The sequence below is a fragment of the Pseudogymnoascus destructans genome (assembly GCF_001641265.1).
Source record: "Pseudogymnoascus destructans isolate 20631-21 unplaced genomic scaffold scaffold_23, whole genome shotgun sequence".
In the NCBI taxonomy this organism is placed as follows: Eukaryota; Fungi; Ascomycota; class Leotiomycetes; order Thelebolales; family Thelebolaceae; genus Pseudogymnoascus; species Pseudogymnoascus destructans.
In genome coordinates this window covers 309,864-337,474 of record NW_020167542.1, presented here as the reverse complement: position 1 = coordinate 337,474, position 27,611 = coordinate 309,864, and the positions used below count along the sequence as shown (strand labels likewise).

At 51.7% G+C, this 27,611-nt stretch overlaps 8 protein-coding genes across 8 annotated transcripts; 3 read left to right on the top strand and 5 right to left on the bottom strand.

Moving 5' to 3' along the window:
• Positions 1 to 309: 309 nt before the first annotated feature.
• Positions 310 to 3,839, bottom strand: VC83_07636 (uncharacterized protein). Its single transcript, XM_024471203.1, has 7 exons — positions 3,484 to 3,839; positions 3,274 to 3,416; positions 2,680 to 3,224; positions 2,104 to 2,630; positions 1,764 to 2,049; positions 1,526 to 1,711; positions 310 to 1,474 (listed from the first exon to the last, which is right to left on the bottom strand). The coding sequence occupies exons 1-7, from the start codon at positions 3,486 to 3,488 to the stop codon at positions 1,334 to 1,336; spliced, it is 1,833 nt and encodes a 610-aa protein (XP_024320924.1). The 5' UTR covers positions 3,489 to 3,839; the 3' UTR covers positions 310 to 1,333.
• On the top strand, positions 3,840 to 6,392 carry GEM1 (ERMES complex Ca(2+)-binding regulatory GTPase gem1). The gene is made up of 2 exons (XM_024471202.1): positions 3,840 to 4,175; positions 4,251 to 6,392. Exons 1-2 carry the CDS (start codon positions 4,166 to 4,168, stop codon positions 6,122 to 6,124), a joined length of 1,884 nt encoding a protein of 627 aa, XP_024320947.1. The 5' UTR covers positions 3,840 to 4,165; the 3' UTR covers positions 6,125 to 6,392.
• VC83_07634 (uncharacterized protein) lies at positions 6,370 to 9,464 on the top strand. The gene is made up of 4 exons (XM_024471201.1): positions 6,370 to 6,624; positions 6,830 to 6,989; positions 7,040 to 7,151; positions 7,209 to 9,464. The coding sequence occupies exons 1-4, from the start codon at positions 6,616 to 6,618 to the stop codon at positions 9,112 to 9,114; spliced, it is 2,187 nt and encodes a 728-aa protein (XP_024320925.1). The 5' UTR covers positions 6,370 to 6,615; the 3' UTR covers positions 9,115 to 9,464.
• On the bottom strand, positions 9,465 to 10,636 carry COQ5 (2-hexaprenyl-6-methoxy-1,4-benzoquinone methyltransferase). The gene is made up of 2 exons (XM_024471200.1): positions 10,405 to 10,636; positions 9,465 to 10,336 (listed from the first exon to the last, which is right to left on the bottom strand). The coding sequence occupies exons 1-2, from the start codon at positions 10,592 to 10,594 to the stop codon at positions 9,570 to 9,572; spliced, it is 957 nt and encodes a 318-aa protein (XP_024320948.1). The 5' UTR covers positions 10,595 to 10,636; the 3' UTR covers positions 9,465 to 9,569.
• VC83_07632 (uncharacterized protein) lies at positions 10,637 to 12,516 on the top strand. The gene is made up of 3 exons (XM_024471199.1): positions 10,637 to 11,338; positions 11,400 to 11,434; positions 11,484 to 12,516. The coding sequence occupies exons 1-3, from the start codon at positions 10,978 to 10,980 to the stop codon at positions 12,456 to 12,458; spliced, it is 1,371 nt and encodes a 456-aa protein (XP_024320949.1). The 5' UTR covers positions 10,637 to 10,977; the 3' UTR covers positions 12,459 to 12,516.
• VC83_07631 (uncharacterized protein) lies at positions 12,517 to 14,657 on the bottom strand. The gene is made up of 2 exons (XM_024471198.1): positions 14,426 to 14,657; positions 12,517 to 14,356 (listed from the first exon to the last, which is right to left on the bottom strand). The coding sequence occupies exons 1-2, from the start codon at positions 14,495 to 14,497 to the stop codon at positions 12,776 to 12,778; spliced, it is 1,653 nt and encodes a 550-aa protein (XP_024320950.1). The 5' UTR covers positions 14,498 to 14,657; the 3' UTR covers positions 12,517 to 12,775.
• Positions 14,658 to 15,095: 438 nt separating this feature from the next.
• Positions 15,096 to 21,869, bottom strand: UFD4 (Ubiquitin fusion degradation protein 4). Its single transcript, XM_024471197.1, has 6 exons — positions 21,510 to 21,869; positions 21,015 to 21,290; positions 20,871 to 20,956; positions 15,988 to 20,814; positions 15,784 to 15,933; positions 15,096 to 15,731 (listed from the first exon to the last, which is right to left on the bottom strand). The coding sequence occupies exons 1-6, from the start codon at positions 21,632 to 21,634 to the stop codon at positions 15,535 to 15,537; spliced, it is 5,661 nt and encodes a 1,886-aa protein (XP_024320951.1). The 5' UTR covers positions 21,635 to 21,869; the 3' UTR covers positions 15,096 to 15,534.
• A 200-nt stretch (positions 21,870 to 22,069) lies between these two features.
• On the bottom strand, positions 22,070 to 27,204 carry VC83_07629 (uncharacterized protein). Its single transcript, XM_024471196.1, has 4 exons — positions 26,646 to 27,204; positions 26,388 to 26,575; positions 22,712 to 26,320; positions 22,070 to 22,655 (listed from the first exon to the last, which is right to left on the bottom strand). Exons 1-4 carry the CDS (start codon positions 26,717 to 26,719, stop codon positions 22,612 to 22,614), a joined length of 3,915 nt encoding a protein of 1,304 aa, XP_024320922.1. The 5' UTR covers positions 26,720 to 27,204; the 3' UTR covers positions 22,070 to 22,611.
• Positions 27,205 to 27,611: the final 407 nt, after the last annotated feature.

Genomic DNA, 27,611 nt, shown 5'->3' with positions numbered 1-27,611 from the left:
CTGCAGATAACCTCGCGTATTATGCGCTGCGGTTATAATCCTACGCCTCTCTAAGCTGAGGTAATATTCTGAATCGAAAGAGCTTCTGTCCTTGCTTTTATGTATGTGGTTAACCACTCCGCTTTCTGTATGCGCGTGAGCTGTGCTTTATTAAGCGGGAATAGTGTGGTTGTGAGGCGTTTTTTCAATGGTCTAAAAACTACAACATCGAGCGGCTGCAACACATGTGAAGTATGTAGTGGCAGTATAAGGAGCGAGATGCGATTCTATATGCAATGTGATATAAAGTTTCCGCTTATATGGCTATCATGGCCATTACAAATAAGAAGTCGTTGTCCTCCATCTGCTTTCGCACGCGTTGCTAGCTCGAACACGCGTTTTAACCACTCGAGTCCATCTACGATTGCTTGTCCATCCTTTCGAGTTTGTAGAGAAGTGCCATTTATCAATAACCTCCTGTGGAATCTAGCTTTGCAAAACGTTGAGACCTTTGAACATGATAAGAGGGTTGATGGCCGTGCCGTCTAGATAGATGCACTGCGGACACCCATTCTTGACGGCCTTGGTGAGCCTAATGGCGCATACGGAGCGTGGAATCAACAATGATTCGAGTACATTCTATAGTTCCAATCGAAAAGCCAGTCTCATCCATGTTATATACGTTGTGTTCTTTGATTTTGAGACGCGTCACAAGGTCCTTGTACGCGTCAAACCATCCTACTACCACGTCTTTTGTAACACCGTTCATCCTTTGTGATTCGATCCGTCTTCCTAGTCGTACTTGTAAGTGTGGATAGGCGTCTAATGAAGCATAGAACCCACTCCTGCCCTAAAGGTAGGTTTGGAATTTGGGTGTATGTGATGTCATGTGTGTTTGGGACGCGCCTATCAGCAGAAAGTTCGAAGATGCAATAACGGTTGATGCGGATTTCATCTGCAATCTCTCGTAAAATTCGATGACTAGGTGCGTAGCCGTTAGTATGAAAGAATTTGTTGTTGTTGGCGTGCTCTAACGCGTGAGAGGCCGCCGTTTAGTCGTTTCTTCACAGTGTCCTTGCAAAGTCTTAAGAGCTTTTGTAGCTGCGTACGAGGACTTGTACTTCTTTTGGATTCCCAAAACTGCCTCAGCGACTAGAACTTCGAGTTCCGCAGCACGTACGCTTTTACTACAGACCATTGTTGGGTTGTGGTTGGGAATACGAGACCAACCAGGTTGTGGCTGGGCGAACTGCGCGATCTACGCCATTAGACGACTTACACCATGACCTACGTTACAACATATTGTTCTCTGTCTGATAGCTGCTTATATTGTAATCGGGAAGTAAGTTATGCTTTACACAGTAGGCTTCTCAGGGGTGCCAGCAGCATCAGTCGGCCTATTCCAAATTCGAATATGACCTGTCTTGCAACTTGTTATAATCGCCTCCTTAGTGAACGTCAGCCAGCAGAGAGGATCTGCACCGATGTTTTTGGACTGTATTCGGTTAGATCTTGCATTTAAGCATTGTTTTAGAACTGCACTTACCAGTACAGGGGGGAGTATAGCGACCCGCGACTTCGGCTCTACAGGGTGCCCGGTCTTCAATCCCTCGTCCGTGTCTGTGGATATGTTGGAATCGGTAACCCGACCTGCTATCGTAGTCTGCGTTTCAGCTCTCTGAAGCGCATTTGTGAAACGCGAGGAGACACTATTTCTGTGCCGCACCGAAGCCTAGGAGTGTTAGAATCCTTGTTCACAAGCATTGTCATATAGTTGAACTTACAGCTTTCGGCCTATGCAACATGCCCACGTTGAAATCCCACAGCAGTAGCCTGCAGTCTTCTCCAACGCTTCCGAAACGGTAGTTCCTGTCATCACATCTCCAGGGGTCGAATGCTACAGCTGTTACCCACGATTGATGTCCCTGGCATCGCGCAACGATCATTGACTCGGTCATTGACCATATCGACACGAGATCGTCTTGTCCGCCTGTGAGGACGTATTTCCCATCAGGTGACCAGCACACACATAAGAGGCCACCATAATAGCTTGTATAAAGGTCCAGGAGCCTAAGGCATTGATTAGCTTGGAAGGTAGAAGGGTAGGTGGTGCGAGTAACTTACTCCTCTTTTAAGTAGTCAATGATCCGGAGAGTGCCGTCTTCGGAGACAACCGCAAGATGTCTGTTGTCTGGCGAAAATGCAAATGCATTAATCCGTTGGTTCGATAATTTCCAGAACGACACCGGATTGACCTTTTGGTTTCGAGAATGGACGGATTTCTCGATGTGCAAGCTCTCACGTCCGTCAGCCTCGATGATGACATCCAAAGCCTCGTTGCTCTTTTCTTCCGGAAGAAAGGCGGCCTCTTCCTTCTCTTTATCATATACAACAAGAGACCCATCCATATGTGCTGCGAGGAAGAGGTTCTCGGATCCAGGTATCCAGCGAATCTCCGACACGGGAGTCGCGTTGATGATCCCATTCTTATTTAGACGTGTATACTTTTGCGAGATTGGTTCATACCATATAATCTCACCGGTGGAGAAGCCCATAATCAAGTCCATATGAGTGGCGCTCTTAGTCACGGTGTTAATATCGTGGCACAAACAGTGAGCTTTCGTAAACAGTATCTTAGTCAGATAATCTTGCTGTATTGATTTTAGTACCACTTTATCAGGGGTTTTTCGTTAGTCTTACCTTGTTCGGCGAGAAAAGATCAAGCCATTGAAAGGCTCGATTGACATTAACAAATGCGAACATCCCATCCGAAGGACGGTCCGCCAGGCGCTTTGCCAACCCCTCGTTAGTGATCACGCGGGATATGAACGAAGAGTTGCTCTTTGCCATGTTGTTCTTCGGCTTCCTGCGTTTTGAGGCATCTTTGCCTACTTGGGGTGAAAGCAACGAATTGCCTTCTCCGAAAGCCGGGGTTGAAGCATGGGATAGTGTGTGGGTAATGTTACTGCTTCGCGGGCTACCTGCGCCACCCTCGGTGCCCAACTCTGCCGATGCCCGCTCTTCACCAGGGTGCTCATGTATAGGCGCATTCAATCTCGAATTCGCCCGTTGTCTAAAGTATGATGGTGCCGAATTGCGGGTGCTGAGGGATAGTAATGATATCTTTGTCCCAGCCGAAGCCGGCTGGGGGTTTGTGGCAAGAGGGTTCGGGTTAATAGTCGGAGCCTCTGAAGGATGCGGTGGAGGCGTAGCTAGATGTAAATCCTCCTTAAGCACGTATGTCCCTGCCCGATCTTGTCAGTATTGCCGCCTACACCAGGTGGCGATGCTGACCTTCTCCAACGAGCAGCTGATATTCGGGTCCTGTTGGGGTCGATAGGATATTGTTCGTCTCGATCATAGGCAGCACCTGACCAGCAGCTATAGCCGCATTATAGGCAGCATGCGAGAGATATCGAGGAGGGGGCGGAAGAACACTATGGGGGGTCTCGTCAGTATGGGGAACCACGGAGCATTGCGCCATTGAATGCTTGCGCGACTTACAACATGATCGCTGACGTCTTTTACTCGCCGGCTGGATTGTTGAAAGTGCGAGCGATAGGTATGTCGTCGCCTTGAGCCTTTGTAGAGAGGAGATTGGGGGTGAGATGTCGAACTGAGTGCCTGGCGGCTCAATTGCTTGGATCAATTCCTGTACAGTACCTTGCCTTTGTAGGCCTTTGTGGAGGGTCTACCACAGTGTGGGGTAAGTGGAGCAGTGTTCTCGAACAGTTGGCGATCACTCATGCCTTCGTGCCGCGAGGGGATCCTTGATCTGACGTTATTATGGCACGCAGTAATGACGGTTCTGCCACTATCTCATCTAGTCCTTATAAAGAATACTGGTAAAATCTGTGTGTAACAGAATTTCTTTCCTTGAGGAGTCTCCCATTGTGTCCGCGATATACGCCCACACGTGAAAAACGGGGTACATCGTTTAAAGTCCGACACGGGCTTCCGCGGCGTTCGAAGGTGGGTCACAAACAGAGCTGTTGCCCACAGCTTCCCTTTCGCAATCGATAGATAGGAGTTCCAACTCAAATCAACCTCCGGAGAAACCAGCAACCATCGACCGAGCTGTCTATCTCCACGGAGACTTGTCGCAGGCTTCAGGTTGATCGCAATGATTGACTGTGAAGACTGCCAATAAACATATCGGCTGCTCGTAGCGTGTGTGGCCGGCTCCATGGCGACAGGTCAGTAACAACGGAGAAACCCTGCTGCAGCGTTAGATAAGTACTTTTTGGATGAATAGTAACTGACCGTTTTAGTGCGCATATGTGTCTGCGGCGATGAAGGGACGGGGAAGTCCAGCTTGATAACATCGCTGGTGAAAGACATCTTTGTGACGAATAAAATACAGTCGGTTCTGCCACATATCACTATCCCACCAAGCATCGGCACCCCAGAGAATGTTACCACGACAATCGTCGATACATCTGCCCTGCCACAAGAGAGAAATACTTTGCGCAAAGAAATCCGAAAGTCAAATGTTATACTACTGGTATACTCGGACCACTACAGCTATGAGCGCGTAGCTCTGTTCTGGATGCCGTATTTTCGGTCACTTGGTGTCAACGTTCCCGTTGTGCTTTGTGCAAACAAGTCCGACATTACAGCTAATGGCACCACTGCGCAAGTTGTCGAGGATGAGATGCTTCCGGTGATGGCGGAGTTCAAAGAAATCGATTCTTGCATCAGAACAAGCGCGCGCGAACATCACAATGTCAACGAAGTCTTCTTCCTGTGTCAAAAGGCTGTGACACACCCTATCGCTCCGCTTTTTGATTCGAAAGAAGGCGTGCTGAAGCCTTCAGCAGTAGTTGCTCTACGTAGGATTTTCTATCTGTGTGATAAGGATCAGGACGGCTACTTGAACGACCAGGAGATGCATGCCTTTCAGGCCAAATGCTTCCAGAAACCCTTGTCGCCAGATGATCTTGAGAACATCAAGCTATCCATAACCCGGGGCTCCGAAAGATCAACTGTGGATCAGGGTATTGATATTGACGGGTTTATACACCTAAACAAGATTTTTGCGGAGAAGGGTCGCCATGAGACTATTTGGATCATCCTAAGGGCGTTTCAGTACACTGACAGTCTCAGCCTTAAAGATAGCTTCCTCAACCCAAAGTTTGATGTCCCCGAGTACGCCTCAGCGGAACTTAGCCCAGCAGGGTACCGGTTCTTCGTTGATCTATTTCTGGTCTTTGATAAGGACAACGATGGCGGACTTAACAATGACGAACTTGCCGCACTGTTCGCCCCAACCCCTGGCTTACCGCAATCATGGAATGACTCCTCCTTCCCTTCCTCTACAGTGCGCAATGATGCTGGCCTTGTTACTCTTCAAGGCTGGCTGGCCCAATGGAGTATGACGACGTTTGTTGAACCGAAAAGTACTCTGTCATACCTGGCTTACCTTGGCTTTGAACCCACAAGTTCGCGTGAATCTACGACGGCTGCCCTGAAAATAACCAAGGCTCGCAAGAGGCGCCGACGACCAGGCCGTGTTGAACGCAATGTTATGCTGTGTTACGTTCTCGGGGCCCCAGGTTCTGGAAAATCGTCGCTCCTGGATGCCTTCCTCAACCGGCCATTCGATTCGCTGTATCATCCGACTATCAAACCTCGCACTGCTGTCAATAGTGTGGAGCTTCAGGGCGGCAAGCAATGCTACCTCATTTTGGAGGAGCTTGGCGAGCTAGAACCTGCCATCCTGGAGAATACATCGAAACTGGAGGCATGCGATCTTATCTGTTACACCTACGACTCGTCCGATCCCGATTCATTTTCTCACATTGTCAATCTGCGGAAGAAGTACCCACACCTCGATGATCTTCCGAATATCTATGTTGCCCTCAAAGCAGACCTCGACAAGACAACGCAGAGGAGCGAGCAGCAACCAGACCAGTACACTGTTGGCCTGATGATGAATGCGCCTCTCCATGTCAGCGTTACATGGCATAGCATTAGCGAACTGTTTGTCACACTAGCTGAAGCGGCCATCAACCCCAGCATCGCATTCCCAAAGAGCGAGGAAGAGCCTCCGGACAGGACGGGCCTATACGTAGCCCTGGGAGCAACTGTATGCGCGGCGGTCGCGGCAATAATGATTTGGAGAAGGACAACGGCCGTTTCTTGATGATGGCTGGTGTGAAGCCATCACTGCACCCTAGCTACAGTGATACCCCCCCACTCACAGTTTTAACCCGATAATAATAATGTAATTGAACTATATAAATATAATAAAGATGACCAGAATGGTGAATTCACCATGAATCGAACCTCTTCCCTTTTACGGATTTACTCTGTTTTGTTAAGGAGGCGAGGCCTTCAACGCGTTTGTTCGCCAATGAGACCAAAGGACGCTACGCTCAACCAGGCAATCTCAGACCAGAAGTTCCGTCAATTGTTGCTGGTGCATAAAGATCCTCCTACCTTACTTACTACTATCGCAACTCAATTCCATCTCTCTTTCCTCCTTCCTCAAACTTTGTGCATCTACACTACAATTCCCTCTATACTTTACACCCCGACCACCACACCATCTTCGTTCCTTCTGTTAACTGGGATACAAAGTCTCCACGACACCTTCCTTGAACTGCGCGACGTGCACCACCCCATCTCAATATAATGGCTTCTGTTAGTTAAACCCTTCCCTCCCGTCTCTCCTCATACTTCAGCCTCAAAAACTTCACGTACCTACACCACGCCACCTGCAGTTTCAGCTGCCCAATCTCTCAAAATGACTGCAGCTATTAATTTGGCTGCACAACAACACCCGCACCACCCAGGCTCTCGAGCCACCCCGAAGCTAAATGGACTGAGGCTAATCACTACCATGAAGCAGCGTCCCCATACCTACAACAACCAAGGAGGCTATCTTCCCAACGGCGCCACAGCAGGTCACACCGGCCTATCACAAGGAGCTGCACCTCTTCTTCCGAACCACGGACGTGTCATACAAACTGGGGGTGTCAGAGTACTTTGCGTCGCAGACGTTCGAGGTGTGTTCCAATCTCACTACCATCGACGCTAAATACTAACGCTACTGAAGGCAACTTAAGATCGCTGAACGAACTCGCGAAACAAGCTCGCGCCGACCACATCATACACACTGGCGACTTTGGTTTCTACGATGAGACCTCCCTGGATCGTATCGCAGACAAGTAAGCACATCATGTGCTTTAGATCGCAGTATCGCATTGCTGACTTTATGTGATTAGGACCCTCAAGCATGTCGCCCAATACTCACCTTTGATTTCCGAACCAATAAAGAAGGCAATTCAGCAACCAGGGCAAACAGGACCAGTAAAGTCCCGCTTCCCAGCGAGCGATCTACCTCTCTCCGAGCTTCCATCTTTCCTCAATGGATCGCTCAAGCTAGATGTTCCCGTCTACACCGTCTGGGGAGCTTGCGAGGATGTCAGAGTGCTGGAGAAGTTCCGATCTGGTGAATACAAAGTCGACAAGCTTCACATTATCGATGAGGCGCGCTCGATGCTCCTGGAGGTTGGAGGTGTTAAGCTGCGTCTGTTAGGACTTGGCGGAGCAGTTGTCATGCACAAGCTGTTCGACAATGGCGAAGGTCGCACCACCATTGCTGGAGGACAAGGAACCATGTGGACCACTCTACTGCAGATGGGTGAGTTGGTAGATACTGCAAACCGCGTGTACGATCCAACGGAGACGCGTGTTTTCATTACGCATGCATCGCCCGCCAGGGAGGGAATTCTGAACCAGTTGTCTGTCACCTTGAAGGCAGACTTCTCAATCTCCGCTGGTCTTCATTTCCGCTACGGTAGCTCTTACAACGAGTTCAGTGTCAACCCTACTCTTGACCATTACCGTGGCAAGCTCGCTGCCTCCAAGGCATCGTTCAACGACGTATGGGAGACTGTCAAGGGTGAGGTTCAGCCAGCGATCCAACAAAATGAGGCACAGCAAAATCTCCTGAACAATGCCCTCGGCATAGTTGAGAAGATGCCCACGACTGCCCACGGTGGTAACCCATTCGGCGGCCCTGTTGGTGGTTCTAATGCTACGGCTATTGGACAAGTTGACGAAAGTGCCTTTAAGAACATGTGGAACTTCAACTTGGCAGACGCAGCATTTGGATGGTTGGTTCTGGAGATCCAGGATGGCAGAATCGGAACCGAAATGAGAGCCCAAGGCTTCAACTTCGCCCACCGTGGTGCCAAGCAACACCCGGCCCAGGCCAACCAGCAACAGCCTGCCCAAGCACCGGCGACGGGATCTGGCACTCCTGGAGCAAGCCACGCACTCGCCTCGGCGCCAACTGGACCGGCCCAAAGCCGTTCTCCTGCAGGACCAGCTGCATCGCAGCTATTTAATGCTCCACAGCAACGTGCGTCAAACCAGCAGCAGCAGCCAAGAGGTCCAGCAAGCAACCCTCCACGCGCAACAGGCTCGCCTGCCCCATTCCAAGGACAGAAGCCAGCCACCCCCCAACCGGCTCAGAACGTAGTCAACCTTCCTACTGCCTCCAAGGAGAATGAGAAGACTCCCGCGGCTGGTGCCAATGGATCGACAACCAACGGTTCTGCAGATGCTGCAGCTTCGCCAGCTCAGAAGTCCCAGGATATCATCGGCCTGTTTGTTATGAACGTTCAAACCGACGAAGCTGTTAGGGATCTCTTCGTTGAGGAGGATAAGGCCAAGATCGCGAAGATCGACAAATGGGGCCAATCTAACAAGGTTGTTCAGTTCAAAACAACCGAGGAGAGAGATGAGGCACTGGCACGCCTCTCAGATGATGTCAAGACTCGTTCCATGGAGGATCGCAGCAGGCCGCTCGTGAAGATTTTCCTTGCCAAGGATAGCAGGGGCACTTACCCATCTAGCCGTGGCGGTGCCGGCAACTGGGGCAGCAGCCGCGGTGGCAGCAACCCAAACGCGCCACAGGCCGGGTATAGAAGCGCAGGAGGCGCCAGCGACAGCGAGAGTGGCCGTGGCGGACGTGGTCGTGGTGGAGCCAGAGGTGGACGAGGCAGCACCGAGAGGGGAGGACGCGCTCGCGGTGGAAGAGGTAGCTTCAAGGGCGACGGCAACACCTCGCCTACGACATCGGCGCCAGCTGCTCCGGCGACATCGACCGCGCCTACTTCTTAAGTCTTGCATTCACGATATACCTTTTACCTTGTCGCATTGTTCCACCAACATTCTCGATACATGATAACCTTAATGGCCACATTTCTCTTGTCGTAGGCGACTAGGCATTACTTGTATTCGGGATTCTTTGAGATGGGGCTGGAGTTACCTTTAGCTTACGCCTCACGTTTATCACGTTGATTGCGATGATAGCTATTACGTTTCCTTCCTTGTATTTCTGAGCATAGTACTCCTCTGCCTCTTGCAAGCACTGGCGCTGCGTGTATTTATAAGGTCACGCTTTCGTGGTTGCCCATGGGGACGGAGATGAAGATGTGGCATAGAAAAATCAGATATGATACACTTGAGCCTGTGTGCTCTATAATACTACTCCCACGCTTGCCTTCTGATACGCCGTGCCATGCCATTCCTGTAATATACTGTACAAAATAGAACATAAGTGTGAAGGGATTGCCTTACAACTTCTCAACCGGCTTGATACCCTTGTGAATCGCGGCGATTCCACCAGTCAAATCCTCCCACCCCTTCCCTGGGACCACGAACCCAGCAGCCTGGATCATGTTCTTCCACTCATCCTGCCTCGGGAACTTCTCAATGCTCTCAACCAAATACTGGTAGCTCGCCCTATCCCCCGCAACGAGCTGGCCGATCAAAGGAATCGCGCCAAAGCTCCACCTCTTATACACCGCCTCGAATAGCGGGTTCGTGACCCCACTGAACTCGAGGCACGCAAACACTCCACCAGGCTTGAGCACGCGGTACGCCTCGCGCAGCGCCTTCTCCTTGTCGGTGAAATTCCTGATCCCGAACGCCACAGTGTACAGATCCACGCTATTATCCGGAATAGGGAGCTCCTCCGCATTCGCGACAAGGAAATCCAGGTTCTTGGAGTTCGCATACGGCGTCTCGAGCGAGCGCTTGCGGCCCTCGGCGAGCATGTCGGGGTTGATATCAGAGACGGTGACGCGGGTGTGGGGGGAATGGTTCACGTTGTGCGCGTGGTCGAGCATGCGGAATGCGATGTCGCCGGTGCCGCCGGCGATGTCGAGGATGTTCCAGCCCTGAGAGGGGGAGGGGCCGGTAGTGGGTGTGAGGGAGCCGGAGTTGGAGCCGGGGTTGAGGGAGCGCACGAAGTGGTCTTTCCAGAGGCGGTGGATGCCGAGGGACATGAGGTCGTTCATGGTGTCGTAGGAGCTGGCGACGGAGGAGAAGACGCCGGCGACTGGGGGGTGGTTAGGAGGGAGCTGGGGGGAAAGGAGAGAGACTAGGGAGGGGAAGGGAAGGGCGTACCTCTCTGTGCCTTCTCATGCTCTGCAACATTCTCGAAGCCGAAGTGAGTATATTTCTCCCCGTTCTGTTGTTGCGGGTTTGGTGACCCTTGCGCCTGGCGGGCTAGAGTTGATGCCGTAAAGGACCTTGAAGGTGCGGTAGCCCTGAATGCGGACCTTGCCAAAGGCCTGCATAATGTTCTTGAGGCCATTGTGCTCCTCAATTCAGCGTTGAATCTTTTTATATCTGGAGTTGGCTTCAAGCAAGGCTACGCTATGGAAAGCTTCCCAGCGCCAAGAATAAGCTAAGCCTCCGAGCAGCCGCGTGCTTACGTAAGGATGCATCGTGCATGGGACACAGGAGCGATTCTTACGTAAGCCATCCATTGAGTTACCCCAAAACAGTGAAGACAGACCGAACCAGAGCGAGTCGGATAGCGGCGGCTTAGGTTGGTGTCCACCTTCCCCACGGTCTGCTGGCGAACAAGTGAACATCGACGTTGAGGGGATCCGCTCTGGCTTTGAGGGGAAACTACGAGAGGAAATAAATGTTTCTCGGTGGCAGACAGCATGCAATAATCATCATCCTACAACCATGAATCCCCGTATCCCAAGAGCTTGTTTGGCGCGAGCTGGACGCTCATTATCATTATCGTCAGTCTGCCCGGTTGCCGCACGACGATGCTTCTCGAGAGCCCCTCAACGATCGGGCGAGCACAAAGATGATCGACTACGATTCCCTGGTGCCCTGGAGGCCAAATTCACCACCGACTTGAATTTCCATAACCCGAAAGATAATGACGTTATATCGTGCTACAGGGTCATGGACAGCGAGGGCGTCATTGTTGACAAGGCCTACAAACGAGATTTTAGTGATGAGGAGGCGGTAAAGCTATATACTGATATGTTGGGAGTCAGCATAATGGATCTTATCTGTCTTGATGCTCAGCGGCAAGGTGTGTAGACTGCTCGTCCCAGGGCCAGCTTAAGTTCCATGGCAGCTAACCCTATGCCCAGGTCGTATTTCATTCTACATGGTGTCCAGCGGAGAGGTAAGTTTCCCACACAACTCTGCCACCTACAAGTCTAACCTAATTACAGGAAGGAATCGCAGTAGGCTCCTCCTCAGCCCTATCCGTCGAAGACGTAGCCTTCGCCCAATACCGCGAAGTCGGCTTCCTGATGCAACGCGGCTTCACCTTCACGGACGCCATGTCCCAGCTCTTCGCCAACACCAAAGACCCCGGCCGCGGCCGCAACATGCCCATCCACTACGGCAGCACCGCCCTGAACGTGCACACCATCTCCTCCCCCCTAGCCACCCAACTGCCCCATGCCGCCGGCGCCGCCTACGCCTTGAAGATGCAGCACCTGAGCAGCCCCAAGTCCACGCCACGCATCGCTGTTTGCCTCTTTGGCGAGGGCGCGGCGTCTGAGGGTGATTTCCACGCTGCATTTAATATTGCGGCTACGCGCGGATGCCCGGTGCTTTTCATCTGCCGCAATAATGGGTATGCGATCTCCACGCCGACGGCTGATCAGTACCGCGGTGATGGAATCGTCAGCCGTGCTGCGGGGTACGGGATCAACAGCATCCGTGTTGATGGAAATGATATCCTCGCCGTGCGGGAAGCCACCAAGAGAGCCAAGGGTCTCTGCCTCGGCACATCAGACGGCGGTGAGGCAAAGCCAGTCTTCATCGAAGCGATGTCCTACCGCGTGTCCCACCACAGCACATCGGATGACTCGTTCGCCTACCGCGCACGCGTAGAAGTCGAGGACTGGAAGCGCCGTGACAACCCAATCACGCGCTTCCGGAAGTACCTCGAGAACGAGGGGCTGTGGGATGATGCGAAGGAGACGGAGGCGCGGTTGTCGATCAAGAAGAAGCTGCTGAAGGCGTTTTCGGCGGCGGAGAAGGAGAAGAAGCCGGAGATCTTGAGTATGTTTGAGGATATTTATGAGGAGTTGACGCCGGAGCTGAAGGCGCAGAGGGCGGAGTTGAAGGATATTTTGGAGAGGTATCCTGATGAGTATGATTTGTCGGAGTATGACAAGGGGAAGGACTCGTTATAGGGTTAGAGATGGGGATATATATTATAAGTTGCCTGTCTGAATAAACATTACTACCCAGTTTTGGCCCAAGAATTATGGTCGTGTATATACTGACATTCGGCTGCTTATGAAATCTAACACTGCTCAACAAAAACAACGCTCTATCCACGTAGGTAAATCTAACACCGATATAGAAAAGCAACGCTGTATTGCCGTAGATATTCCTTACACAAGACATCGACGCACCCGCTCTAAGATATGGCTCTCGCCCGCTATACCCAGGCTATCCAAACACCCCAACCCAACGCCATGCTTCAAAAACATCAAAGTAAATCAAATCACATCCCCTTCCCCACCTTCACCACCCCCGTAACAACCATCGACCCACTCCCCACCTCCACCCTCCACCCCTCCCGAATCAACATCCTACTAACCGCCGGCCCAACCCTCGCCACGCCCCCCTCACTATGCGTCCCCTTCCCCGTAATAATCTTATACCCCCCATGTCCATTCACTCGATCCCCCAGGCCAACCCACCACGCAGTCACCGTCTCCCTCGCGATGCGCACCGCGTCCGCTACGCCAATCCCGTGAAGGTCCAGCTGTGACGTAGTCGACTGCCGCGCGGCCGTTGCGTCCGCGGTAGCTGATACGGCGCTCTTAGCTTTTGCGTCGTAGTCTCGGCCGACGGAGGAGTAGTACGCTGCCGCGCTGCCCATCAGGCGGTCGGACTTGCATTTCCGGTAGGCGGCGGTGGCTTGGTTGAAGGCTTCGTTGCGGAGGGTTTTGTAGTCCTTTCCATCTGTGGCGTAAGCGGAGGTCTGCTGCGAGCTTTGTCCATCGGTGTAAACGGCGTTGTGGGATTTTGGCTTCAGCTTGCTCTCGGAGGGGCCAGACAGGTCGGGGGGTGCGAGGCGGAATTCTAGCTGGATGGGGCTCGTAGGGGATTGTGCACCGCTGCTGGATGACCGAGATGTAAGGGCCCTGACGAGGTCGCGGGGTAATGAGTGTGCGGTGGTGCATATCTGGATGATAGCTAGATGCCTCGTGATGGGAATGGCGGGGTAGTCTTGGTTCAGCTCCAAGGCTTTAAGATGCATAGAGCTGTCATTATCGTCGATTCCTAGCTCTTGGTGGGCGTCGATGATGGCGTTGAGGACAGGCGGGATAAGAGTGCCGTGTTTGTGGTATAGTGAGCTGACCTGCTTGGTTGGCACGCCAGTAAGGTTTGAAATGGTGTCTACATCGCGTCTGGCGCTCTCCCACTTGCTCTCAGCAACCTCCAGACGTGTATCAGAAGTCGTCGAGACATAATTTTGCGCAGATGCTTCCTGTCGCCTTCGATTCCGGCCCTTCTTTTTAACAGGTGGGATATCGCTCTCTGAGAACCCCTCGATCCCCTGTCGTCGACCAACGTTTTCTTCAAGGTAGACTTGGTTCAGCAGTTCTTCCATGGCCTTCTCAGTACCACCCTTGCACTTTTTGAGCGTATGCTTAATATCATACGGCTTCAGGCCAGGGAATGTTTCGAAGAGTACAGCCTCCTTCGCAGCGAGATCCATCCCTTTGAACTGGGCATCATAGCTATTAGCCCCCCCCCCCGCAGCCTTATCCTTCAAGTTCTGTAAATCCGACCCATCGAGGCCAAGAGTCGCAAAGCCCTGGCTGAACGACGTATCATCCGTCGTACTACTCCAAGCAAACGTGCTATGCCCCTCACTATTATCCTGCGCCACCCCATCTACCGGCGCACCACTGCCCCCACTCGGATCGAACCCCGTAGATTCCTCAGCATACGCATCTTCCGCCAGCATGTCTAGGGTCTTGCACGCATCCTCTGAGTCTTTCGGGAACGAGAGATCGTAATCTGACAGGATTGCCAGGAACATCGATTCATCCAAGGGCGGGCAATAGCGCGGCTGAGCAGATACCTTGTTAGCACAAATTATGCGCGTTTTCCACCCCCCTACAGAGTGATCTGGACATACCTTGAGCTCAGCGATGCGCTGCTCCCTATCTTCCCCCATCTCCTCCCAACTCTTATAGCTCTCCGGCGCCATATTTCCAGAAAATACAGCAAGATTATGAATGGATATCAGAATATTAAACTCGCATATCTAGTCAAATGGAAGTGAGAGTGGAGATTCGTATGCGTATGTGCGGTCTTCGTAGATCAGGCTTTCCATCTTCATGTATTTGTTTATTCTGGGAGAGTCATTGGTGGGGGTTTGGGAGATGCGCCCGCATTATGATATTTTAATGGCCAACGCTAAAAATGACCCTTGTTAGCTGGAGGGGAAATACGCTAACCTACTCTGTCCAGACAACTCCAATGACTGATACTGATTATACGCAGGCCTGAGTACCGAGACATTAATCCGCGGCAAAACATCCCGTCGGAGTCGTTGAGAAGACGGGTTTCTCGGTTCAGCAAATACTACATCCTTTGTCCGGCGAAATGAGTTGTTACAGAATGCGCCGAAATCCGACTAGCCATTAAGAAGGCGGCTGAGCCGGATTCAGAGTTGTGTAAAGATGAGGTAGACACTGGATGTTTGAATCTGGGGATGGTACGGTTATACAACAAGGGGAATGATTCACTACACACACCCCCCCTCCTACACAGCATCAAACATTCCCACCATATCTCAAACAACACTCACATCAAAAACCAATCAATTCCTCTATCTAAGCTAAACCATCCCAACAAACCAGCGTCCATCAATCAGTACATCAACTCCCATCCTCCCCTCCCCCCATCCATCCCCAACGCCTGAAACTTCCCTTGTGATGCTATCTTTCTTCACGTCCCATCCTCCTAAAAAACGGGACCCATATCTCATGCCTATCATATCTGGGGAAAGGGTTGCAAAAGAGCTCGATAAATACATATTTCCCATTCATTTCGGGAAAAAAAAAACATAAAAAAAGGAAATAACGAAGATAAAAGACGTAGCCACACCTCAACGATTTATGCACATTCTCTTTTTTTAGTGGGATGTCCGCTTAGAAAGGGGCGCATCGTAGAAAGCTGGTAAAATTAATTAGATCCCCAACTCAGAGGGGGCCCAAAATTCGTCACTACTTTTTTGTTTGTTTAAGACAAATGGAAGGCACCCTGTCCCTCCTTAATAGCAGTGTCCATGCGGCGCTTCATGACTTCCAGATCGGTATAATCTGGCAGCTTAAGATAGTTCACGCAGGTCATGACGCTGGGGAGATAGTCGTCGGAGGTGTAGGGTGGTTCGCTCGGCTTGCAGACTACGGTGAACAACGGCGTGAGGTTTTTAAAGCCTGTGCTTTCTGTCAGCAATGAAAAGGGATATACATGTGTGAAAATACGTACCCCCAATAGGAAGCTTCGGGCTTCCCGTAGTGAACTGCAAGAAATCACGACGCTGGGTGGCGCTCAACTCGCTCATAGTTTGAAGCAGGTTCTTTACACTCTTGCTGTCCATATTGAAGCCGTGGTCGGCCTTGATCGAATCCATCAATGCTGCGATTGTAATTAGTATATAAACAATAATCATGCAATAGGGGTAAAACATACTCTCCAAAGACCAATCCTCATCTACACGACCAAATAGCATGACCAGCTCGTTTGGGGTGAACGCGCTCAATGCCGAGTACGGGAACACCTGCGTGAATCCAGTGCGGAACGCGTCGACCTGTCTCTGTACACCGCTGCCGAGAGTCATATCAATGACCTTCTCGAGATATAGGTCTACATTGTCGATAGTGACTGCGGTATGGGATCCATTGTGAATGAGCTCGATAGACGAGTACCCAGGCATTGTGAAATCCAGTCCAAGCTCGTCAATGCGCACACCAGCGACCAGGATATTCTCAGCAGCAGCGACCTTCTCAGCCGCAGTAAAGCTACCATTCTCATCAACAGCCTTCTTCGCTAGCACAAACTTCTTGATCAGCTTGAGCGAAGCCGCCAACTGCGCATCAACGGTCTTGACAGCTCCGAGACTAGGCGTGACGGTTGTCGACTCATCCCCGATTCTGAAAAAGGTAGGATTGAATGAAACATCAATAATACGAGAATCAATCATGGACCTAGCCACAAACTTGCCAAGCATCTTAAACAGGTGCAGGATCTTCTTGCCGTTCTCATGTTGCGCCTGCTCCTCAGACATGGGCGCTGGGAAGAGACCGCGTAGACCAAAGGCATACTCGTCACTGTCGTTGCCCTCCGTCTCACGCCACAACTTGAGCTTCTTCTTAGAGAACTCCTTGGACACCGTTGAATAAAACTCCAGCGTAGGCCCAAGTCCTGTTCCTACCTCGTCGAAGTATTCGACCTCCAGCATGCTCTGGGAGGCACCATAGAGCTCCATAACCTTCAAGGCAGACTCGAGAATCTTGGAACGCGAGATGCGAACCTTCTGGCGCTGGAGACGTCCAAGGAATGGCCTCTCGTCTCTATGGCGATCGCGGCGTGATTCATCCGCGGACTGGGCATTTTGCCAGCGAGTCATCGATCGAGCGTACCCAAACGACGTCGATTGAAGGAACAGATGCCTCGTCTCGAATGGGAAGAGGAACGGGTACAAATGAGCCAGATCTTCGCTCCAGCTAGGCAGACAATTGCTCGCTACAATGAGTGGCTCTTCGAGCTGGCGATTGAGCTTCGCGGTCAGCTTCGTGTTAACAAATTGAGACAGGGGCTCGACATTGAGCTTCAGCGTGTCCTTGTTCTCGGCCAAAACATCATCGATATTGGCGTTGAGAGCATGAAGAATGTTCAACAGTCTCAGAATCGAGGATGTGGCTGGGTGCTTGTCTAATGAAGCTGGAATGCCAGACGCGGTTGTCTCAGCCGCCTCGTTTGCCTGTGTGAAGGAGCTTGGCTCAGCTGGGGGAGGTCCTGTAACCCGCTTGAACTTGATCGCGTGGACACCCGACCAGACGTTGCGGCCTGTCTGCTCATCAATCTGTCCCGTGGTGCTGTGGACAGCTCTGTAGATTGTAATCTCGTTAGAGATAGGCTTGTCGTCGAGACTAAACTCAATATGCCAGTCCTGAGGGGTGGCTTGGATTGCCGCCGCATAAGACATCGGCCTGTTTGGCTGAGTCGGAGTGGCAGCGGCAGGCGGTGCAGATGTAGCTGGCTGCGCAGAGGGTGGGCCGTGTGCAGCTACTGAGCCTGGCGGCGCTTGTGCTGGAGTGGCTACTTTAGTTCCATCCTCTTTTCTGGCTGTAATCTTTCCACCCACTGCAACCTCGAGGTTAACAGCTCCAGGATCCTCGCCATTGTCCTCCTCCATCTCTTCATTGAGCTCCCCAACAATCGTATCAAGTGCAGCGCTATCATCCATCTCATCATCTTCTGAGAGCATTCTCTCATCAGCACACTCAAGGGCGCCCTGCAAGCTATCATCATCCTGCTGAGGTGGTGGTGGCGGAGGAGGGATTTGATCCGACTGAGCCTGTCGACGGCGACTAGAGCGGCGGGCAGGCTTTTCTTGCGGGGTTCCAGTTGTTGATTCCGTGGCCGATGCTGGAGTTGGCGCAGTCTTCGACTTGTGCCTACGCGAGCTTCTTGGAGCGGAGGGGGGTGGAGGAGGGGCAGCGTGTCCAGCCATAGCAGCGGCAAATTGACGTTCTGCCAGTCTCGAGGCCGCGCTAGGAGGTCCGTAAGGGTTGGCCATGCCTGCCGCTGCAAGAGCTGCAAGCGCACCGCTCAGTCCATCACGATGCCTGGAGCTTCTTGAGCGCTCAGAAATACTGATGCGAGGGCGTAAATAGTCGTCAAGGGCCTTGAAGGTTGCAATTGCATGGATAGACACCATAATGTTTCGGTACGCACGAGGGATATCGGAGTCATCATCTGCAACAAGCTTCAAGCGAATTTGTTTCGCAAGCATAGATGCGGCACTGCTCCTATTGCCATCGAAAGTATTCTGGTGAACAGTGACAACCTCGAAGTGCTCAGTACGGCTAAGCAAATCTTGCAGCTTGTGAATGAGAACACTGAATGGCGTGGCTGGAGAGTCTGCAGTCGCCGTCTTTGGCTTTCTGTTAACAGTGCGGCCCATAAACACCTCAAGGAACGCCGATCGCGCATCATTGGCAAGTTCTTCATCGGGGTTGTTGAAGACCTCCAAAAGCACACGAACGACTTCGGAGTTCAACAGCTCTGCGCTAGTAACACTCTCCAGCACATCACCGTCGAAGTACGCAGCCAGTTGGTCAAACAGCTCTACGCCATCCCCGAATTGTTGGCGGAGATAGAAATCCTCAATCTTCACCGCCAAATCCTGCAAGTTCGAAAGTATCTTCGTCGCCTTCTTCTTCATAATCTTGCTGTTCTTCTCGTTCTCGTGGATTTCGAGGAACTTCTTGGCTCGCTGCACAATAAGCTGCTGCATTGTCGTCACCCCCTCAGGCAATGAATGGCGCTGGCCGTCCAACGACACACTAGACGTCCGAGAGCTCCCATCGCTCACCGATCTGTCATCTTGGGGATCATCCATGTCAACGTCATTCTCATCATCGTTGTCGCCGTCTGAGGAGTTATCTTCCTCATCTCTATCATTTGCGACTGCCGGTTCGGCCGTAGCATTGCCCACAGTTACCTCTGTAGCTTTCGCCTCGGCATTCTCAGTAGCTTCACCTGACTCGGGCTTCTTACCCTCTTCCTCTACGGGCTCTGCAGACTGAGCGAGTTTGGTGATCTCAGTGATGACACCCTCGCGGTAGAACTGATAGCGATACACATCATCCAGACGGGTCAGGAGTAACTCTGCAGCTTGAAGCGCCGAGTTTACCAGAGTTGGGTGATCCTGCTGAGACAATATAGCGGCCAAGAACGATGCGTATGGCAAGGTTCGAAGGGCCTCCATAATAATATCCCTATCCAGCGTAGACAACATCTTCAACTGTGCCGTGAGAACCTTCTGGCGAACACTGAGGTTAACCGTGCTCGAGAACGCATCTGTAAGCGTGGGGAACAGGATGACAGCAAAGCGCTTCAGTTCCTCCTTGCAGCCTTCAAGGAGCTCGATTCGCTTCTCGTTCAGCGACTTCTTCCGCGACGACGTGCTCGATGGCTCAGAGGCAATTGCAATCTCGAATGCATCATCCATGAACGAGGGCAGGTCTTGCGGTACGCCAGGAAGGAGCTCGCAGATGACATTCAATGTCTCAATAACCTGCTCTCGGGGTCTGTGTATCAGAGCTTGCATAATGACAACGCTGTCTAGCTTAGAGGCGACGTCGTGAACGCCATTTGGTGGTGATACACCGGTCAAAATCTGATATAGCGTCTCAACTACGTTCATCTTGAAGAGTTCCGCAGAGAGAGTAGGGCTTGCTTTCGCTGTGAAGGCCAGAACCCTAAGGAACTGCGTATGGATGCTTGGCCCGATCAAGTTGGTGGTGCCTGGCAGGAGAAGGCGCAGAATAGCCTTCAGGAGATCGCTGCTGACAAGTTCCTCGAGCTTAGCCGGTTGATATCTAAAACTCTCCACGACTCGAGATACACACAGGGAACCCTGCTCTACAACCTTCTGATCATTGCTGCTAAGGACGTTGAGCAAGATCGGCATAACATCGCGAATAACCGGGAACGAATCCTCTGGGATATTTCGGCAACAGTTAGCAGCTGTAGTAACGGCGGTCCTTTGCGTGCTCGTAGCAAAAAAGTCGAGGTAGGTCAGGCAAGCTGTGAGCCCCCCTTCGCGAACAATGGAAGCCGGATACTCGACCGAGATCTTCTCCAGGGTGCTCAAAGCCTGCTCTGCCAAATCGATATAATGAATCTCGAGGAGTTTCTGGCAAAGAATCGGTACTGCACCGCCATATACGACGTTCGCTGTGCTCGCCGGCAGAGCCTCCATAAGATTGGCAATGCATCGGCACGCAAGAAGCATCATCTCCGGATTTTCTTCTCCGAAATCCGAGGGCTGCATCAAGGTCACTAACTCCTTGACAAATGCGTCGGGAGAGAAGTGCCCAGATAGGTTATCTTCCGTAGAAACTAGCAGGATCTCCGACAGCTCTTGAAGTGCAATAAGTTGCATAGAAGGGTCTTCCTTCTGCTTTAGGTTGCTTAGAATCTCGCGCAGCCTCGACGATACCCCAGACATCATGCCGCTGAGGGCCCTTAGCGTGTTCGAGAGGCCATGTGGTGGGCCTCCTGGGCCGCCAAACCCTCCAAACGGATCATCATCTTCGTCTTCTTCATTGAATCCGCGCGGCAGATCGTCATTGTCGTTATCACCACTGTCATCTTCGTCGTCATCATCCTCATCGCCGGGCTCTACATCATTTCCCTCGTTGGGGTCCGCCTCGGCTTCGGCATTTTTGTGTTGCTTCTTCGACTTTCGCGGTGCGGTTGGTGTTGCCGCTGCTGCAGCTGCCAAATCTAAGAGAGATTACATCAGTACTGTGGTAGATAATTCCTCGATCTGTGACACAAACCTGTGTTGCTCTTCTTGTTTCTATTAGACTTGCGAGTTGCAGAGCTAGCCGCGCTTCCTCCCTCATTTGCTGGGCCAGCAGACGCTCTATAACCATTGTCAGTATATCACACATGCCACCGGAACCTCCACCAGTATCACTAACCCCGGACTCGCCATGACCGCTGTAGATTTTCCCTTCCTCTGCCTTGTAGGTGGAGCCGCTGGTGCAGCCGTAGTCTCCTGTTCCGTCGTCCTCTGGCGTTTCTGGCGTCGTTTCGACTTTGCCGGTTTCGCAGGTTCGGGCTCGAGAAGTGGGCTGGGTTCGCGTTCAGCAGCCTTGCGCTTCCTCGATGGGCGGGCTGCGGGAGTAGGTTGGGATGGCGTGGTAGGGGCTAGATCGGAGGAGGTAGCTGCTTGTCGGGCGGACGCACGAGTGTTTCTGGCAGACATGAGTGACTTGTTCTATATGATACCCGACTCCGTTCCCAACTTCCCACGGTTACTGCAGATGGTAGCCGTTGGACGTTGAGGGTGAGCCAAGTGTGATCTGGAGTTGTGGTGTACGGCTTGGGGAGAGAGAGAGAGCCGAGGAGGAGTCTGGCTTGGGAGGACAAAAGAAGAAGTGGCGAGGGAAGATAAAGATTGCGCGAGTATGTACCTGAGGCTAGAAATGAGAGAAGAAGGGGTCGCAGAATGGAAAGCGTCAGAAGTCGGTTCGTTCTCGTCAAAAATCGAAGGAGCAACCGATCTCGTGCGCTGCGAATGCGTGCGTTCCTGTGCCATCGATTACGCCATTAGGCGGGATAACAAGAGATCGTATAATGGGGTAAATGGTGGAGATTCACAATAGAGAGAACATGCAATAAGTAGGAGAACAAAGATGCAGGCCCTGAATAATGAACCAGATGTTGTGGATTTGTTGGGGGCAAGGATGTTTGGTAGATGCCGAGAGGTTCGTTTGAGGCGGAGTTAATGTAAGTGCGGTTATGACAAAAGTGGTGTACAGCAGCCACGTCCGTGTCCGAGATGGCCACCGCACTCTCTGGTTCCGTCACAGTAGTGGGCCAAGTCACTATTGGCGCTTGTGCTTGCCGCTTGCCGCTTGCCGCTTGCTAGCGTTCTACTAGTGACTGGGGGGTTCAGAGGCTTTACTCTTGTCTCACAGTGTGGAGGTAGATCGAGCTCATGATAATGAGCTCATGTCTCCTATTCAAGCAGCAAGTAGATACGGAGTGGCAGGAGGCATATATAAACAGGTACAGACGAAGGCGCACATATGATACCCATTCAAAATCACATTATCAAACCCTGAGTAGAGACAGCTCATGCCATAACAAAAATTCTTTAACATTGCATCAGAATCGAAGGTGTTCTACGAACGTGGTATCTCATATCCTAATACTCTACTGTACATACTGTACAGTTCACTTTTTGGAATTATGCAAACCCGAATATCCGCCTCCTGCGGGAATGTCTCGCCATATGTCTCACCTCCCTCTCGGCGGGTATAACTCAAAGGACGACAAGGCGCTGCCGCTAATAAAATGGCGCCTGAATATGAAAAGTTGGTGTAAAGTTGGGGGGTGTGAAAGTTGGGATGAAAGGTTGGAGCGAAAGTTGGGGGTGAAAGCTGGAGTAAAAGTTGGGGGTGTAAGCTGGTGTTAAAGCTTGTGTCTGAAAGTTGGGGGTGAGAGTTGATGTGAAAGCTGGGGCGAAAGATGGTGTATGTGAATGTTGATGTGGAATGCCTGTCCGGGCTATCACTGCCCGTAGGCAACCCAGGTGCTATGTGCTTCGAGCAATTCTATGACAGTGCGTTAGTACGGATGCATGTAGCCGCAACATATGGACGCCACTTACTTTGTAAAACCCCAACCTGCCCTCCCCGATCCTCACACGCAAATTGCAAGCCACTCCCATCTACGAAATCAAGCACAACGCTGTTAGGAAGCTCCTCCGCCTCCATATCAGGGATAGCCGGTGTGCGGAAATCACTGAGGTGGTACTTCTTTACTCCCGCCGCCTTGTCTGTTGACTTACCCGCCTGGGACTGAGTCAGGATCAGGAACCCCTGGGAATCGAGGCGCATAGCCCGCCTCTTCCAGAGCAGGTTATCCGGGAACTGCACGTTGATATCGCCCATCTCCACCATTGTGGTGGCGGGACCAGACATGCTGGAGTAGTTTGAAGGGCTCATGGAGACGCCTGTCGCAGGCGGCTCAGACTCTTCCCTAACGGTGGGGGACATGGCGTGGGACAGCGTCTTGCGGCTAGACGAAAACGAGGACGACATGCGGTGCAACATGCGGCTTGTGCGGCTGGCCTTTTTCTCGGTGTTCTCTTCGCTCGTCGAGAGTGACAGTATACTCGAAGTAGGCAACATAACATTACCAAATTCGCGGCTCGATCGGCGGCTGCTGATCGAGAGCGGCCGTCCCGACGAGCCTTGGTGGGTAGAAGACGGCCTCGATGGGGAGCGCATAGACATCGCGCTAGAAATAATTCCTGGTTCGATAGTCATAGACTTGCGGCGCTCAGCAAATGAGTTTCGGGTCTCGCTAATAAGCTCTTTAACTACAGTGATTGAAGACCTTCGCTCCTTCTTAGCTGGCGTCGTAGGTAGCTCTTTGTTATCGATTGACTCCTTCATTGGCAGCTGGACTGGAGCTGGCTTGAATTTTTGGTGATCAATCACAAGAGGTGACTGTTTTAAGGAAAGGGTGGTGTAATCCGATGGCATATCGGATTTTCCTGAGTACGGGTGGTTTGGATCGCGGATGATGCGTGCTGTCACTGAGATCGACTCAGGACGAGCTCGCGTGTGTGTGTTAGTTGGGGAAGAGTTGAATGCGTCCGTCGTGTTCTTAATCGAGTATGAACGGTCGCGATTCTTGAATTGTTCGGGCGAAGAATCATGGGACATTAACTGTGAAGGCGACTGCCTGGTCAAAGAGTTGGCTCTCTCCGCAATCGACGGCGACTTAGAGCCTCCGGCGCTTTGTGATTTCCGCACAGCAAAGAAGGTCGGAGCTGCGCCAACAACAGGTCCAGTGCCTTGCGGAGCCACAGGGGTTCCGGTTGTGCTAGAAAGCTTCTCCAAAGCCTTAATCCTTTGCGAGATTCCAGATCCAACGTTCACCTTCTTAATGACCGGTGATGACGATGACTGCTGGCTAATGCGGTTGAGATATGCCGATCCTGCTGATACCGATCGGGTGGGTTCCAGTTGTTGCGGTGTCAGGTGCTGGTTGTCCTTCTTCGACGGGTTCGAAAAGGCACGGGAGAATCGATCAGAGACACCCGGGCCCTTCTTGGCATCTCGGGGAAAAGCTGGAGTCATTGGTGACTTAGCAACTGATATAGGCTTCGCTTCCTGAACCGTGGCCGACTGCAGCTCATCCATGAAAGCTTCGTTGTTTAGGAAGTCAACTTCCGAGTTAGGCCTGCTCATTTGCAAATCCGTGCGAATAGGCTCCATCAGGGCTAGTCGCCTTTTGGGCGATTCGCTCCGCGGGGCTCCTTCCTGCCCGTTAGATTTAGCTGCACCACTTCCATTATTTGATTCCGGTTCCGCAAGACTTTGGGAAGAGAACTTCGACCTAGGTATTTTCATTGGGGCCTTAACTTCTGGCAGAGATTCATCTCCAGGATCCACTGAAACCACAACCTTGGCTTCAGCCTCCTCATTCTGATCCACTTGCACTGGCATGGGCGAAACTTCAGTCGCAATGTCTGTAATAAAAGCAGATGGGGACTTGTCTTCCCTTACCTGAACCTCTGGTGCCAATTCCTTGGTTTCTGGTTCAGGCTGAGAATCAGCCACGGTAGAGGTAGTGCTTTCTGTTTGCTCTGTCGGTAAGTCAGACTTCACAGGGGCTTCTTCAACTACGGGTGCTTCTTCAAGTACATCTGGGACAACCACTGTTGGCACCTCTTGTTCCTGCGCCTTGGGGGTATCTGGAATTATGACTGGGGTTTCCTGAGCCTCAGCAATAATTTCCTTTTCAGGCACAGCAACAGCGTTGTCAATCCCTATCAGTGGTTGTGGTAGACTCTGTTCAACGTGACCTGACTCGTGACCATTGTCCGGCGAAGTGGGATCACTCTGGCTTATATCTTCCACAGCGGCAACCTCTTTATTTGCTGTAGAGGCTTGGATTGTCTCATCCGTTGAGTCTGATACCGATGAGGCTCTAGTCGACTCCGCTGGCTCCGAAACTGTAAGTGGTGTCGCAGGATCAGAGCCATTAGCCGTCGCATCAGATTCAGTGGCGCTGGTGGTAGATGCTGCTAATGGATTTTCTGGTTCCTCTTTGGTATCATTTGGTAAAGTTGGTGTAGTTTCCTCCTCCGTAAGCTCCTCAGCGACAGTAGGTGCAGCCTGGGCAGAAGGGGTCGGCTCAACGATAGGACCAGGCTCAGCAACAGGAACAGGCTCGGCAGCAAGGGTAGGTTCCACTGCAGGCTCGACTGTTTTCTCCGCCTCGGTAACTGCATCTGCTGGTAGTGACACCAAGTGCTCTTGTCGGAGGGCATTCTTCTTTTTCTTTCGCAGCTCCATAGCCTTCATAAGTCGGGCCTTTTCTGGCGTCATTGTCGGCAACTTTGAGGTAACAGTATTTGTAGACATCGTGCTTGTAAATGAAGCTCCAGAGCTAGTTGTTGGTCGGCCTCCACTCGTATATGGTCGAACGACCTGGTCGTTGGGGTTGGTTGTTGGATCGCCAAGTTGTGGGGGTGAAATCATCATGGTGGGGTTCACGCCAGGGTGTTGCGATTGCGGACGCTCCTTGGGCCTCTTAGAGCTTCTGGAAAATAGCTTAACATTAGCAGGTAAGGTAGACACTGGCCTGTAGTTTGCGGAGGAGGATGTCTGTGGTCGTCCGGCGGTGTCAAGCGAAGGGCGGGGCCCAAGTTTTATCTTTGGTCTCCCAGGTGCTGGATAAGAACTGTAGTTTCTGAAGTCCGATGGGCCCTCTTGCATGGACGAGCGACCTTCATCGAGGGATTGTCTTGGGGATTCTGAAAGGTGGTCTACGGAAGATTGTACACTGGGGTCGGCGCTTATGCTAGGTGTGAGGTCGAGCGACTCGGAATCTTGTTCGGGAGTTGTTTCTGAGTCCTGGGGCTTATAGGTCATAGACGTGAGGAGTTCGGGTGGTTCTGTGCTGGGCGATTCGTCTTCAGTCGAGTCACTGTCTCCGTCAATAGACGATGCTCTTATAGTAGAAGCTCGCTCCTCCATCACAGTTGACTGTTGGCGGTCCTCTTCTTCATCCTCCGCAATTTCCATCAACCTCCGCCTCCTCAAAGAACTGGTCGATGAAGAGGTGGAGCCAGATGCGGTATGCAAAGAGCAAGCAGCAGACAAGGCACTATCCTTAAGCCCTTTCGCGGTATCAATCGAGAAGGAGGTATCGTATGGGGAAAATCGGTCCGTGATTGCGTTGAAGTGCACAGTAACTCGGGCTAGATGTCGGATCTGTCAGTCACCAAGATCACAATTGAGCTTTTCGGCTCCCAGAAGCGTACGCACCTTGGATCAGTCTCGAGGAGCCCTCGGGGACGTATTTGATCAGAACATTCCTCCGCCTATATTTGAGAAACCCAAACAGCGGCGACGGCTCCTCGTAACTCGCGATAGCATTCCGGACCTCCACTATCCCATTGTTACCGCGTCCCAACACATCTATCTCGTCTCGCGTCACATATTTAAGAAGGAACCTGTAAATGCGCTTCGGTCAGGGTTGCGTCCCTTCAAGATTGGACCCCTCGACGTCTCGGGGAAACTCACCATCCTCCGGGCTCCGCGATGGCGGCATCGTGGGCCTCTTTGACTTTCAGGTCATCCAGGCCATTTAACGACATCTCCCTGCTCCCACGGAATCCAAATCGGTGTTTACAGCAGCAGGTTTCAGCGAGATCCCGTTTGGAGCGATCGTGGCAGGCAAGGAAGATATGTGTGGTAGCTGTCGGTTTTCAGGGGTACGGGCTGGCAGGTGTGCATTGGCACAGCCGTGTAAGCGCTCACGAACATGCAACAACAAGTAAATAATAAATTTGCTGAGTTCGAAGCAAATGCAGCAACGCGAAGTTAGGGAACGAATAAAACAAAAATAAGAAGGATTATAATAATATAAAGCAGATTTCGCAAAGAGAGTATAGTGGTCGGATTGGCGCAAGGACACAAGCACGGGTTGGAGAGGGATATTTTGGATATTTTGGTGTGGCCGTAATGGTCGTTTGGACAGCCAAGGAGAGGAGAGGAGAGGATACCATGCAAAGAAGCTCGAATCCACTCCGGGTGGAAACAGGAGGGAGGGGGCAAGGGCAAGGGGGTCCCATGCCTGTATTAATCCTCGATGGAAGAGAGACGGACGGGCACGTTTGGGCGTTTCATGTTCATTTTAAGTGAGGGACCGTTCTTTCCGTCCACTAACTGTACTAGAGGGTTTTAGCAACCTGACCGTCGGCTTGACCAATGCCTGAAAAGGAAGCCGCCGGTGATTTAACCTTGCCGCCCCCCTACCACCCCCTGTTCTGGACGAAGAATCGTCCGCTTTTGGCAATTTTCAAAAGCTGGTTACGGCTGGACAGATTTCTGTTCAGCTGTGGCCAGCTTTGAATTACTGTATATAGTTAGTGTATAGATTAGTAATCCAATTAATTCAACGTCAATCGAGTGTACCATGCTGGCGCCAGTGACCAAAGTAATTATTTATAACGATATACTCATACGATGCCTCCGAAACTAACGAAT